Source organism: Eriocheir sinensis, chromosome 34 (genome assembly GCF_024679095.1).
Source record: "Eriocheir sinensis breed Jianghai 21 chromosome 34, ASM2467909v1, whole genome shotgun sequence".
Taxonomy (NCBI): Eukaryota; Metazoa; Arthropoda; class Malacostraca; order Decapoda; family Varunidae; genus Eriocheir; species Eriocheir sinensis.
In genome coordinates this window covers 11301600-11314344 of record NC_066542.1, presented here as the reverse complement: position 1 = coordinate 11314344, position 12745 = coordinate 11301600, and the positions used below count along the sequence as shown (strand labels likewise).

The 12745-nt window shown below is 38.2% G+C and overlaps 1 protein-coding gene and 1 long non-coding RNA gene across 4 annotated transcripts in view; one reads left to right on the top strand and one right to left on the bottom strand.

Annotated features, from left to right (window-relative positions):
- LOC127007073 (uncharacterized) overlaps positions 1-3955 on the top strand; it is a 20618-nt gene extending 16663 nt beyond the window's left edge. For all 3 annotated transcript variants that reach the window (XM_050877611.1, XM_050877609.1, XM_050877610.1), the window contains exon 9: positions 726-3955. In XM_050877611.1, coding sequence (XP_050733568.1) covers positions 726-915 — 190 coding nt within the window. In that variant the 3' untranslated portion in view covers positions 916-3955. The remainder of the gene's footprint in view (positions 1-725) is intronic.
- The window catches only part of LOC127007074 (uncharacterized), a 15775-nt gene extending 3030 nt beyond the window's left edge, over positions 1-12745 (bottom strand). Inside the window, exons 1-2 of the long non-coding RNA XR_007760062.1 lie at positions 12590-12745; positions 6438-6528 (exon numbers count right to left, since the gene is read on the bottom strand). This is a non-coding gene — a long non-coding RNA (uncharacterized LOC127007074). The remainder of the gene's footprint in view (positions 1-6437; positions 6529-12589) is intronic.

Here is a 12745-nt window from a genome sequence, read left to right as displayed (position 1 = left end):
CAGGTACTGTTCAGCTATGTGTTGACTTGCATGGCAGTGGCATTAGGTTGCCATCAGGTAGCAGTAATATGTAGAAAAAAATTAAGGTGGCTTGTCAGTAAAATGTATTATATTGTTATGAATTGCTAAAATTGATTTCTCAAGTACCTGAACTTTAGATAAAATTACAATGAGATTATACCAGACAAAATACTGCAACCCCTGATCTTAATTTTTGGCAGAACAGAAATGTAAATATTGTGATAGTTTGTATATTCAATAGTTGGTAGCATCTAGTTTTATAAGTTTAATGTAAAAATCTGTAATGTTTGCTTTATATTTTTTATGAACTGTTTAAAGAAAATTATTTTTGTATGTGAACCATTTCTCCTTTTGTGCTCAATCAATCCAAATATTTTGTTGCTTACCGTTTTCTCCATTCCCAAAGTAACTTTACTAGTGTCTCTACCATGGTTTGTTTCTGGCATTTCATGAGCACTAATAATTTACTCAATTTTCAACTAGTCGGAGTATAATGCACATCATGGAATGGAATTATAGGAACTGGAAGGAACAAAAAAGTGCTTCTTACTAACAAAGTGTCCACCTCACCCTTTTCCCCTCATACCACATACCCTCTCCTCCCTCCTCACCTTGCTGTTCCCCTCTACTGCTGATCTTTAACTCCTCCATTTCCCACTTATTCCCTCTCCCCCTCCCTCCCCGTCCCCCCTCCCTGCTCCCAGGTCAGCGAGAGGGTTCATGCATCTCAAGATCCAGTTTGACCACAAGACCGGCCAACACATGCTGGGGCGCGGCACAGCCCAGTTCCCCTCCGTGCCACTCATGGTGCAGCACTACAGCATCTTCCGCCTGCCTATCAAGGGGGCGGAACACATGGTGCTGCTCTACCCGGTGATACACGAGACCCTCTAGTGTGTGTGGGTGTGGGTGTGAGTGTGAGAGTGTGTGTGTGTGTGTGTGTGTGTGTGTGTGTGTGTGTGTGTGTGGGTGAGTGTGTATTGCATGCATGTTTGTTCATGTACATAACATACCAAAGACCATTAAGTATAGTTGAGTGACAAGTATGTTCACCACCTCGTCTGTATGTGGCACTAGGCATGCCATGGCCAAGGTCATTGTACTGTTTTGTTCAGAGGCTCAATGGTAGTGCCTCAGGATCTTGGGGGTACTGGGAGGGTCACTCAGTCACCTGAGGCTTTGTGGTATTAGTCAGGGTCATGTTCAAGTACTAAAGTTGGTACTTATGGATAGGATTGATATTACTTTGGTCCTCTTGGTACCTCAATAAGCGTTGGGGTTCAGTCTTGGAGCTTCAAGGTACCAAATTCAGGGTCATGGTGCCATAATTTAGGTGGCTCATCATATATAAGATATCGTGCCAAGGTCCATGGGTTGTGGTGTCTTGCATTGCTGCACCATGGTCATGGATGAGGAGGTGTGTGGTGCTGCTTCTCAGTGCCCTGCTTCAAGGCTTCCTTGCTCTCTCTTCAGGTTATTGGGAAAGTATTTGATTACACTGATGTGCAGGGAATGGTTCATGCAGTAGCAGGGACAGGAGTGAATAACTAAGAGAAGCTGTAGTGAGGACTATTGAAATAGGATGGATGGTGCAAAGTTTAAAGTGTAGCAGAGATGTTAAGGGGTAAACTTAAAATTACATTAAAAAGTGATCAGCATATAGTTAATACTCAAAGAACAAGAGTTGAACTCTAGTTAATAAAAAGAAGCAGGAAAGTATTGTGCCAAAGCAATTTCACAACTTTCAGTGCCAAAATTAGGTCATTAAGTAGACAAGACAATGCCAAATATGTTCATTCAACATAGAGTATTAAGGGCTCCCATGCAGGAAGTTAGTGCCAAAGCTGAGGTAACTCAAGAAGTTCAGAGTATAAAGACTTACACAGCTCAGAATGGGAGGATGAGAGCATCAGCAGTACACAGGTGGTCTGACAGTCTAGAGTGTGACACTCGACTATGGACAGTAAAAGGTCAATCTTGTATTACTTCATTGTGCCAAGGTCCAAAGGGCAGTCTCTTCAACATTCCATATTATATTTGTTCATATAATCATTTTATGGTTTTGCAAAATACTTGAGTTCAAGAATTCCAGTTTGGTATTTTCAAATCTAATTTGGGTTTTTGGATCAGTGTTTTCATTGCCAATAATTTTTTTCTTTCATTATAAATATTGCCATAAACTACTAGATGAGCCATCCAAGGTTGACCTTGAGCTTCCAGTACATTTCTATAGCCCTGTTTAAACCAGTAGATCTTCCTCTTAGCTTTCAGAGCTTTCTAAAAATTCTAGATATTTCAAAGCCATGAGTAAACCATCCATGTGAACTTTGAGCTTCCAGATCTATTTAGGACCATATTTTTAACCCTAGTATTTACCCCATATCGTATTTTTTTCTGATAGCATTAATTTTAAACTTTGAATTTACATTCCTGTAATTTAGTGCCCAAAGTTTGTTTTGGCTTAATAGCTGATCTTGGAGTTCTGGAGTATTTTATAGTAAAATTTCCATTCATTCAAAAATAACAAAAAAGGTATGAGGCAGTTTTAGTGAAAGTACTTTGTAGGTTGGAGACAATAATTGTAAAATAAATCACTGGTTTGTTGAAAATGGAGCTGGGAATCTAATGACCAATGACATTCCATAGCATTAAAGGCTTTTAAACTTTTCATGTCGACAAATTACCACTGACAGTAACTTGCTCTCAGATTGTTACAGTGCTTTCTGGCCTCTTATAAAAGAATCCCTCATGACTTACACAGTGTGGTGGTGTCACTAATTGGATGATTATGTGAATGGAAGTTTTACTATATCTTTAGAATAACATGCATTGTAATAAATCAAGTAATGTATATTTGGAGCACTAGAAATTTTCATAGAAAGTTGTGCTGGACATTTTTAGCTCCAAAAACTTTAGTTTTCTGAACATCATAGCTTTAGATTTTCCCCAAACAATTTTTGAGCTTCCAATACTTCTATAGAAATAGAGCCCACCAGAACCATATATAGATTGAAAGATTTTTTGTAGAGCAACCCAGCTATATATAATGTGACAAAAACGTGTAGTTGACATATTATGGAAATAGCCGATGCTTTCTGATATTCAGACTAAAAGAAAAGCATGTAGAACACACACACACACACACACACACACACACACACACACACACACACACAGCAGGAAAAGTTCCCAGCTGATGTTTACCTGTTGTGATTAGAGTGAATAGTACGTGAGTGGTGGTCCTGTTTAATATTACCAAGGAAATGCAAAATAAGTTGGCCAAAAGAGCAAGTATACACATCTCCAATGTTTTCATTGGAAATGGCAAATGGAAGCTGCTGATCAAAAGCATTTTCATCTTATGAAAATGAATTTCCAGGGTTTACTAAAGAATACGAGTATATTTGGTAGCATACTACAAAATACAGCAATGAATAATGATTCAGTGACACCCCAGCGAGGTTAGAATTATTGCTGCCCAAAGAGTTAGAGACATGAGTGAGGAGTTGCAATACCTGTGTCCCAGAGCAAACAGCAGTCATGTGGTGACTGAATTCCAAACAGTAAGAGGGAGTATGGTGCCAAAGGATGAGTTCCACAGGCACAGAAAATACAACTTAAGGAAAGGAAACTTAATAGGATTAAGAAATTTTTTGAAGAAGTAAATTGTAAGGAATTCAAAGAAACAAGAGAAGTGGGATATCTACCTTAACCTTTGCAACTTGGGAGTAGGAAACCTTGTGACAAAAGTAAGCAGAAGAAATAATTGATAGAGAAGATCTGTTTTTGTAGGAAAGGGGGTCAACCAAGGAGACACTGGAAGATGTTGAAAAAGACAAAATGATTGAAGGATATCAAGGAATACAATTTTCCACGTTGATGCATCAAACTGTGGAGTTGCTTGGACACTGAGATTGCAGGTAAAAAAAATAAAGATAAATAAATAAATAAACAAAATTCAAAGATTAACTGGTCAATTGAAATTTGAGATGGGAATCCATGAGCGTAGTTCATTTTACAAATAGGTAAAACAAACACACATGCACACACACACATACACATACACACATACAGTGTAGCACAGCCACTGTTGTGGTCTGTAGACCAATTTGATTTGGATAGAGTGCACAATGCCCATAACTTTGGCATTATTTTGCTGTGGACATTTCAACTCTACTTTTTTTGTGTGGCACGAGCCCCACTGGTGTCTCTGAACAGTCACAACCAAAGTTAAGATGAAGGCCCAGAGCTGAAGACTCAGTATCCATCATTGCAACGAATGAACAAATGTATACAAACTACATCAATACGATACAATGCTTTGTGGTGGGCTTGCATTACACTGCTGCTGGCAAGAGACTTTTTGCTGAATTTGGTTTGTATTCATTAAGAGACTTGTACTTCACCACTTGACTATTTCACATTTTTACTGAAGGATTAATCTTTTATAATATGCTTTCATATTTTCAGTAATTAGTAGATTAATGCGTGATAAGATATCTATCACATGCCCTGAGAGCAAAGGTAAGCTTCCACTTTGTCGGGACAACCTTTTCATTAGATTACATTTGTCAAAGTTAGTCTATTTTTGTTTCTCTAGTAAGTAAGTATGTATGTGTCAAACAGCCAACAAATTTTACTGGTGTTTCTTCTAGAGTACACCCAATTCTGAATCTGCAAGGTAGTTTTGCAATTTTGTTTTTACCAACATGGCTATTGTTTTTACTTGCACTTGTATTTCTGAATACTACCATGGTAGTTAGTATCATGATCCATCATCACCTACATTATCATCATCATCATCATCCATTGATTTCTTTTAAAACTTCTTATATCATCTTTTTCATTAGTATAGCAATCCCTCCCTTGAGGGTTTTCTAGTCATACTTTTAAGAATAAGAAGAGTAATTTTCCTCTTTACTGGCACTTCATAGCTCAGCATTCTACCCCAGCCATCCTACCCAGCTATGATATTGTATTTTGGCTTGTGTAATCTCCCGCACTTGGTTTTTTTTAAAGTCCATAATGTTTTTTATATAAGTTCAGTTTTGCAAATACATAACATGTGGCACTTTAACATAGAAAAAAATTAAAGTGAAGCAAAGAGTGACTAATCGAGACAAGAGACGGGACCCCACGAGCATAGGTCATTTCTTGCAAATCACGACCAAGTAAATAAACATGTACAACAAAGCAACAGCAAATCCATATCACGACTATGATCTGTATTAATATTTTTGTTTCAGTATGCCTAAAATGTTAATTTATAAAGAATTTCCTGTCCAATTTCTTACAGGGTCTTTTGGGAAAAATGGATACCATATCCTGCACATCTTTTGATATACACAGTAGCCTGAAGGTGCTCGAAGTGTGACATAATCCGAAACACAGACTTCATGCTGCAGCAAAGGCAGGAAGGATATAACCAGGGGAGGTTACTGGAAATGTTGGATATGCTGTGACAGGTCAGCTGGCACAACAGTGCACAGCCATGTTAAACAGTGATACTGGTAAACTCTACCTCCCTCTTTCCCACTGTGGAAAGTTTAGACTTCATTGGGCTGGACAGGGATAACAAACAGAAACCCTCGGACCAAGGCAATACAGAGCTTGACTGTTAGTTAGCAAGCCATAGTCTCTCTTATCAAATACCTATCTCATTACTTGACACACGTAATTTACCCACGGTCTCACACAAAGCTCCGTCCTCAGACAGCACTTACATTGTAAAAAAAATAGTTTCAACTAACAAATATTTTCTTATTTAATGTATTAAGGGTTTCTTTCCTTCCCCACCCTGTCATTCATCAGCAGTCAAGCCAGTTTAATCAAAGTGGCATTTCATGTTGTGCTAATTCTGTCCTTCCTTCAATAGTATACCACTTTACATGCCAATAAATCACTAGTTCTAGACTAACTGTAATGCACTTCTCTGTCTGTCTCTCTCTGTCTTAGTATACATGCATTCAGCAGTATGCAGTACATTTTTTATACAGAAACACCTGCCTTCAGACCAGTATGAAAAGTCATTTTCAACAATGTCTGGTAACTAATAATTTAGCCATCAAATGTTTACCACTTGCAGTTTTTTACAACATAAGCACTGCATTTAATTAACAGATACATAAAAATTTCAAGTAATACTGCATATTATACATTATATAAAATTATAATCATGTTCTCCCAGGACTGTTGACAGTGACGAATATCAATATATTATACGTGCATATGTTTCATTAGGCCCAAAATTTCAATAACAAATTAGACAGGTAGTGACACAAGTTTTACTAAATCAAGCTGTCTTGCCTTTAACAATGATATCTGCTTGTATGAAAACTTCAAACCTGAAAAAACAGTTCACCGTAAATGTTAGACCATTGGACCACAGGGGACATCACAGTACGGTATGTACTTACTGTGTAGGATGGTTGAAGAAGCAGAATTGTGTTGCAACCCTGACAGGGTGGCATAACTTTGACTGTCTGGTTCAGGTGGAAAGAAATTTTCCTGCAAAATTTGAACTAATTAATTCAGAACCATGAAATATTATAATAATCACCTGTAAATAATTACAAAAAAAGTCGAAATGAACCATTCATACTTCTGTATCAAGAAGTGAGGGAAATGCCTGTTCTCATCGTACACTTGCCTCAGGAAATAACCATATGGTGATGATTACTAGCACACGTTATGGTGTGTCTTGATAGCAAGACCCATTTAAAGGAATAGTGTTCCTCATCCTGTAAAATGTTCTTCTGAAATCTGTGTACCATCCTACTGATCACTGAGGCAGATGACTTTGTTAAATTTTACCAAATGATGCCTATATGCCAAAAGTACTATGTCAAAGGAGAGCTGGAGTCCACATCATGGAAATAGGAATCTGGGGCTAGTAACAGTATAGTGAAATAAATGTGAATGAATGCTTGCATCTCAGGTCATGATCATTCCTACAAAACATTTGACTGCCTGCCTGATCAATTCACTCATTCACACAAACACATGGGTAGGTAGGCAGGCACACACACACACACACATACAGTTGTTCATGAAGCTCTTTTGTTCCGTTGTGGTGCCACATGAAAAATGGTCACGTATCCTCATCATCATCCTCCCCCCATAACTATTAACACAACTGAGTGACTCAACTTATACGGATATTCCAAAATATTTAATATACAAGCTGCAGACCAAGTTGCATACTGATTTTGATTGACAGTTTTATTTTTATATGGGTTTGATTTTATCAAATTTGCAATGTAATATCACCATACATGGTTCTGGGGGTGACCACAGCAGAAGTTTCCAGTTATACCTCCCTCCTACCTCTCTCGCGTACTCCTTAATCCCAACATTCAATCATATCATTTGTCTCGCTTCAACCTGCCAGCCTCAAATTCATCTCTTTACATCATCTTTACATGCTCAAACCATCACTCCATACTCTATCTTTGGTCTCACATCCATACCACACCTCCTATACACATTATTCATTCCATCCCATCTTCTTAGCCCACACCCTCATGTAACCATACCATGCCCAACAATGTTCCTGGAATTGGTCAATACTGGTAAAACTATTATATTCCTCATTACCTTCATGCTCTTACTTCTACCTTCCATGAATCTTGATGGACCCTACAACCTGCCTTCTCTGCACTGCCTTCACCCTTGCTTCTCCTTTTATGCTTCATGTTTCTGGATGTATCAACTCCACGTCCTCCATCTAATCCCTCCACATGACATCACGTCTTATTTTACTCTTTACAGTGTTGCAAGATTACTTCACTCTACTTTCTCTCAAACCTTTTACTTTACTCTTTACTGCGTTCACTTTAGGCTTCTTCCTGAATCTCCTGCTAAAGTACCTGCTAATCTATTCATTTACTCACACGCTAGTTTTTGTTACTCACTCACTTTTCAAACACCAAGAAAAATAAAACTACCTGGTGATATGTTTTTTTTGCATGTTTAGATTTTAATTTGTAATGTGAATTTATAATGTCATACCAACATTTATTTGAATGAGTGGTATTTAAGGAATTGATGTATGTTAGTAATGAAGCCTGTGTTTTATAAATTGGGAACTATGTTATCCAAGAAAATGAAATATAATGGTGTGAAAAGGGTAATACAAGCACATTGCACTGTCATTCAGACTGGCTGGCAAGGATTTACTTGTATAGAATACTCACTGGATAGCTGTAGCATGGATAGTATAGTGCCATGGAATGTTCCATACTCAAGTGATGAACACGTAGGGGCATTGTAACTATTGGATGTATAAAAAGTTTGGCGAGCAATGACCTGTATCGGTGTGGACGCAGGGTGTCGGTGGTTGGGCAAGTTAAGCTAGTAGCCACACACCACCTTTAGTCAACGTCCAGTAATAATATAACTTAAGGAGTAGTCAGATGGTAGTGCAGAAATACGCACAGTGAGTAGTACACGCTGCCTAATATATCTGTTGTAAAACTTTCTGTTGCTTCTAATTAAAGATCGCTGGTGGGTGGTGCCAATCACCGTAACAAAATTTAATCCCTAAGGGATTTCTGTATAGTGAGGCTTTAGGTGACCTCTGACCAAGAGGGGGCTAACATAAGGCTATAAGTGTGTATTCCAGCTGTCCAAAAGTTAGGAGTAACGTTCCCTGAAGCTGTTTTGTATGCATGTGCATTTTGAGTTTCAGAAAATGCACCAGTGACAGGGAATAGTGCTCCTGACATGGTCTCATGTAGCTGCACAGATGCACATCTTAGGAGGGAACAGATCTGAAGGAGGTGCTTCAGGTGTGATCAACATGGCAGTGAGGATTCACCTTATGAATCCTTACGACTATTTCCACACATGAATCCACCTTAACACGAGTTATGAGTAGCCCAAGGTAACTAATTCCTTCCATAACAAACAATATAACTTAACCTTTTTAATAACAACAACAGCTACCTTCTTACAGCTGACAAAACTTTATGCTTTGAAAATACTAAACTCTTTTACACCTTAGAGCATGACATGACCATTTCATCTTGTTTTTGTTTGCCATTGTACCTGAGCCTCATTGAGCTTGAACCATCACTGCTGTAGGCTTGACCTAAGCTTGTTTATGCAGTAACTCGTATACTGAAGAAAACAACGCCTGCCAACTCATAAAAGTTATTGGAAATGTAACACAATTCACCTGTAACCAAATGTGTCCTAAAATATGCAATATTACATACTTAAACAAAATCTTTGGTACTTTCATAGTTATTTGCTTTTAATATTTTGTAATGTTTTCTTGGGAAACTGAATTTATTTATGTGTTGAAATATTTACAACTTATAACTGTTCAATTTGCAACCAAAAAAATGTTCCCCTGAAGTCCCTAGTAATAAAGATGATGCATTATGATAACATTTCATAGTGAGCAACATCGTGGCTGCCCTGTAGACCAGTGACACCAGCCAGGCCAGGGCACAGTGAAGAACTGTAAATACGTATACTACAGTACACATAAAAGATAACTTACTACCTTGATAACTTAAGAGAAGATAAGTACCTGTAATATTTTCCCTCTAACATTAAGTAACCAACATTTTCTTTTTTTAAGTCCATGGTAACTCCTGGCATGAGGAGTGCCTAGATAGCATTAAGGTGTAAATAAATTGGGGGGTGTACATAATTACCTTGCCAAACATCAGATACCCAAGAAAAGTCTCAACCAGCTCAGGGGGACTTTCTTCCCCCTCCCTCTAAGGGGACCTGCCACACTTCTTTAACATGGAAAATACATGTTTGCTGAACAAAACAAGATGAGGCAATGAACTTCTTCCTCAAGATATTCTTCATTTGTAAAGACTGACGATGCAGCTTCACTTTGAATCTCATCTCATCTCAGGCTTGCTGAGGACACAGTATTGTATTTGTGTGCCAAACTAAACTGTCATGCACAAAGGCATTTTGTCTCAACATATCAGTAGTTCCCTGTTGTGTCCAAGGATTTATTAATTCATCTATTTACCAAGCTAAGGAAAGTTAAAAATTGATTTTGTAAATCAGTTTTTGTAAACCCTGTTCATAAATAGGTATTATTACATGCCAAAAACAACTTGTTTTGATTCATTATAAAGTTGTTCATGTTTCTTTATAGCTAAAATGTACATATTACATTTTTTTTGTGATTTTAAGGACAATTAAATTTACTCACTGTTTTTTTAATCATACTAGACTCTAGTTTATTTACATATTTGTAAAAAATAATCTAAATTTCAATATCGAATTACATATTTATTCATGTTTTGTAAGAAAAAACTATAAATTCACTCACTCAAGCAACCTCTAAAGACATCTAGATGGATTCTACTTCACCAAAAGTCATCTTAACAGAAAAAAAAGACAACTAGTTTAAATGTACAACATTCACAGAATGAAATACTTTCCATTAAACTCGGAGTAAGATAATAATACAAAGACAGACTTGTAAGTGCACAGTAGGCATAGCCAAAGATTTTTTTTATCTAAAAATGGATGTAAGGAAAATGATCCACTGCTCACTGTAATCTCACAATATGTGCCAAATTTACTTTGTTTTTATTGATAAGGTTAAGTAAATGTAAACATCTATTTTCCATTATATTCTGTAAACATTTCATTCAAATGGTAAACATGAAAAGATAATTAAAAATGTAGCAAAGTAAACTGTAGTGACTTTGACGGGGAAAGTAAATGAGAATGGCTGACAGGGAAGTCTAGTCATTAGCTAGTAAGAATGTACAGTATTGGATTGGCTGACAGATGAAAATACTCTCGCAAGAACTGACTTTTAATGACAGACGTAGGATGTAGAGTGAATGGCTGATGAACAAGATAAAGGAGAGTTCTGATTGTCTTGAAGGGAGAGTAGACACACACTGTTGTTCCTCCAAATACTTGTTAAAACTCTTACAATAAACAGTTGAACATCGAACACAGTTTCTCTTCATTACACCTCTAGATATGTAACTTCTTATTCAGTGTAATTAAGATCACTCCAAGATGAACAGGGCATCAGAGAAAAAGAGCAAAGAAGAGATAAGTTTGGGGAAAATTTGAGAAAAAAAAAAATGAAAAGTGAGCATGGAAGAAAGTTTTGGCACGTCATGAGAAACAGGCAAAAGAAAAATTAAGAGGAAATGGATGTTGAGCAAATAATTACGGTGTTTTGTTAGAAATGAAAGATCTGTAAATATACAAAGAAGCACAACAGAAAAGGAAGAATTAAACAGCATGATGGGACAAAGAAATCCAGAGCTGTGGAAACTGACTGGTTGTAAAAGGGAAGAATGTTAGTATAGATATCTGACTTTAGATATGGTTAGGCAATGCTCAGGAGGTAAAGGAATTGAATTAAATCAAAGGGCTAAGTGAATGCAAATATGATAAAAGTGACAATTTTGATGGCAGGGGGGGAGGGGGGTGGGGAACTCTCTTCTTGTTGCAGGGCGGGGGAATAAGACCTTGGGTGTGTGTGTGTGTGTGTGTTTGTGTGTGTGTGTGTGTGTGTGGGGAGACTTGTAACCTCCCTGCCATAAATGCTATAAGAAATCTCTTCCTTTGATCTTGCCGCCATTACGCGAGTTTGCTTGACAACTGCACGAGTTTCCGGCAAGGGTGGCTATACTACAAATCATGGAAGTAGAATTGGTGGAGTCAACATGGCAGGTAATGCCTCCAGGCCACGTCTTATCCATTATGACGGTATTGTTCTTGAATATCGTTGTCGTACACTTACTGTTGCGGTAGAACTATTTCGTAAATACTAATATATTTTTCTACTTACTACATGGAAACAGAAACCAACTTCGAGGTCTCGCAAGCTTATCATAACACTGGCCGTAATTCACTGATGTTTCTTTGTTTTACATGTTTATCTGCCACTAGCCAACACTAACATTCATAGTATTCCTAACTCTAACAGCTTTTAGAGCAGTGTTTCTCTCTGTAAACTGTTTTCCGGAATAGGAGTACCTCATATGTGAATTGGTTTTAGCAACAGCTTTAATTAGCAATGCTGATCGATGGTCTCATAGTTGAATAAAATTGAGTCTACTAAGGTCATTCCACACCGCGGAAACCCAGGTGGCCTGACCTGATCAGTCTGACCTGACAACACATTTGACAGGTATCCGCAATCCTGACGGCGAGATAATGAGTTCGGCGGGTTCTTGCGTGTCATGCACCTGCACAGGTACCCTGCGCATGCATTATTATCAAGATCAAGATGATCGCTGGTCAGATATACTGATGACTCCGGCCCTTATACCTTTACGCTACAATTAAATGCATCAATAAAAGCGATGGCGATACACAACCACCATTGTGACACGCCTGAACGAGAGACCTGCTGCTTCTCCGGCGGCGTCTGCTGCGGCAGCAGGCGTGTTGACAACCCACCCTCGAGGAGCAGGAGAATCCTTGCCCCCCCCCACACACACACACACACAAAGTACTCCCCCCGCACTCTTCCTGAGCAGTCACTCGACAAAAGCCTGCAGTACCCTGCACAGAGGCAGAATAGAAGATATATCACATACACTATATCATTACTTACGTATGATAGAAATCCTGTCATAGACATAGGGAAGCAGTGGGTCAGAAAGAAAGTTTTACGGAGCAACTGAGCGAACATCCTCACGTCCTCGCTGGAAGCCACTCACTGACGCCGCGCTGCGCAGAGTTCATAGATGTCTGCGTGAAGCTGCGGGAC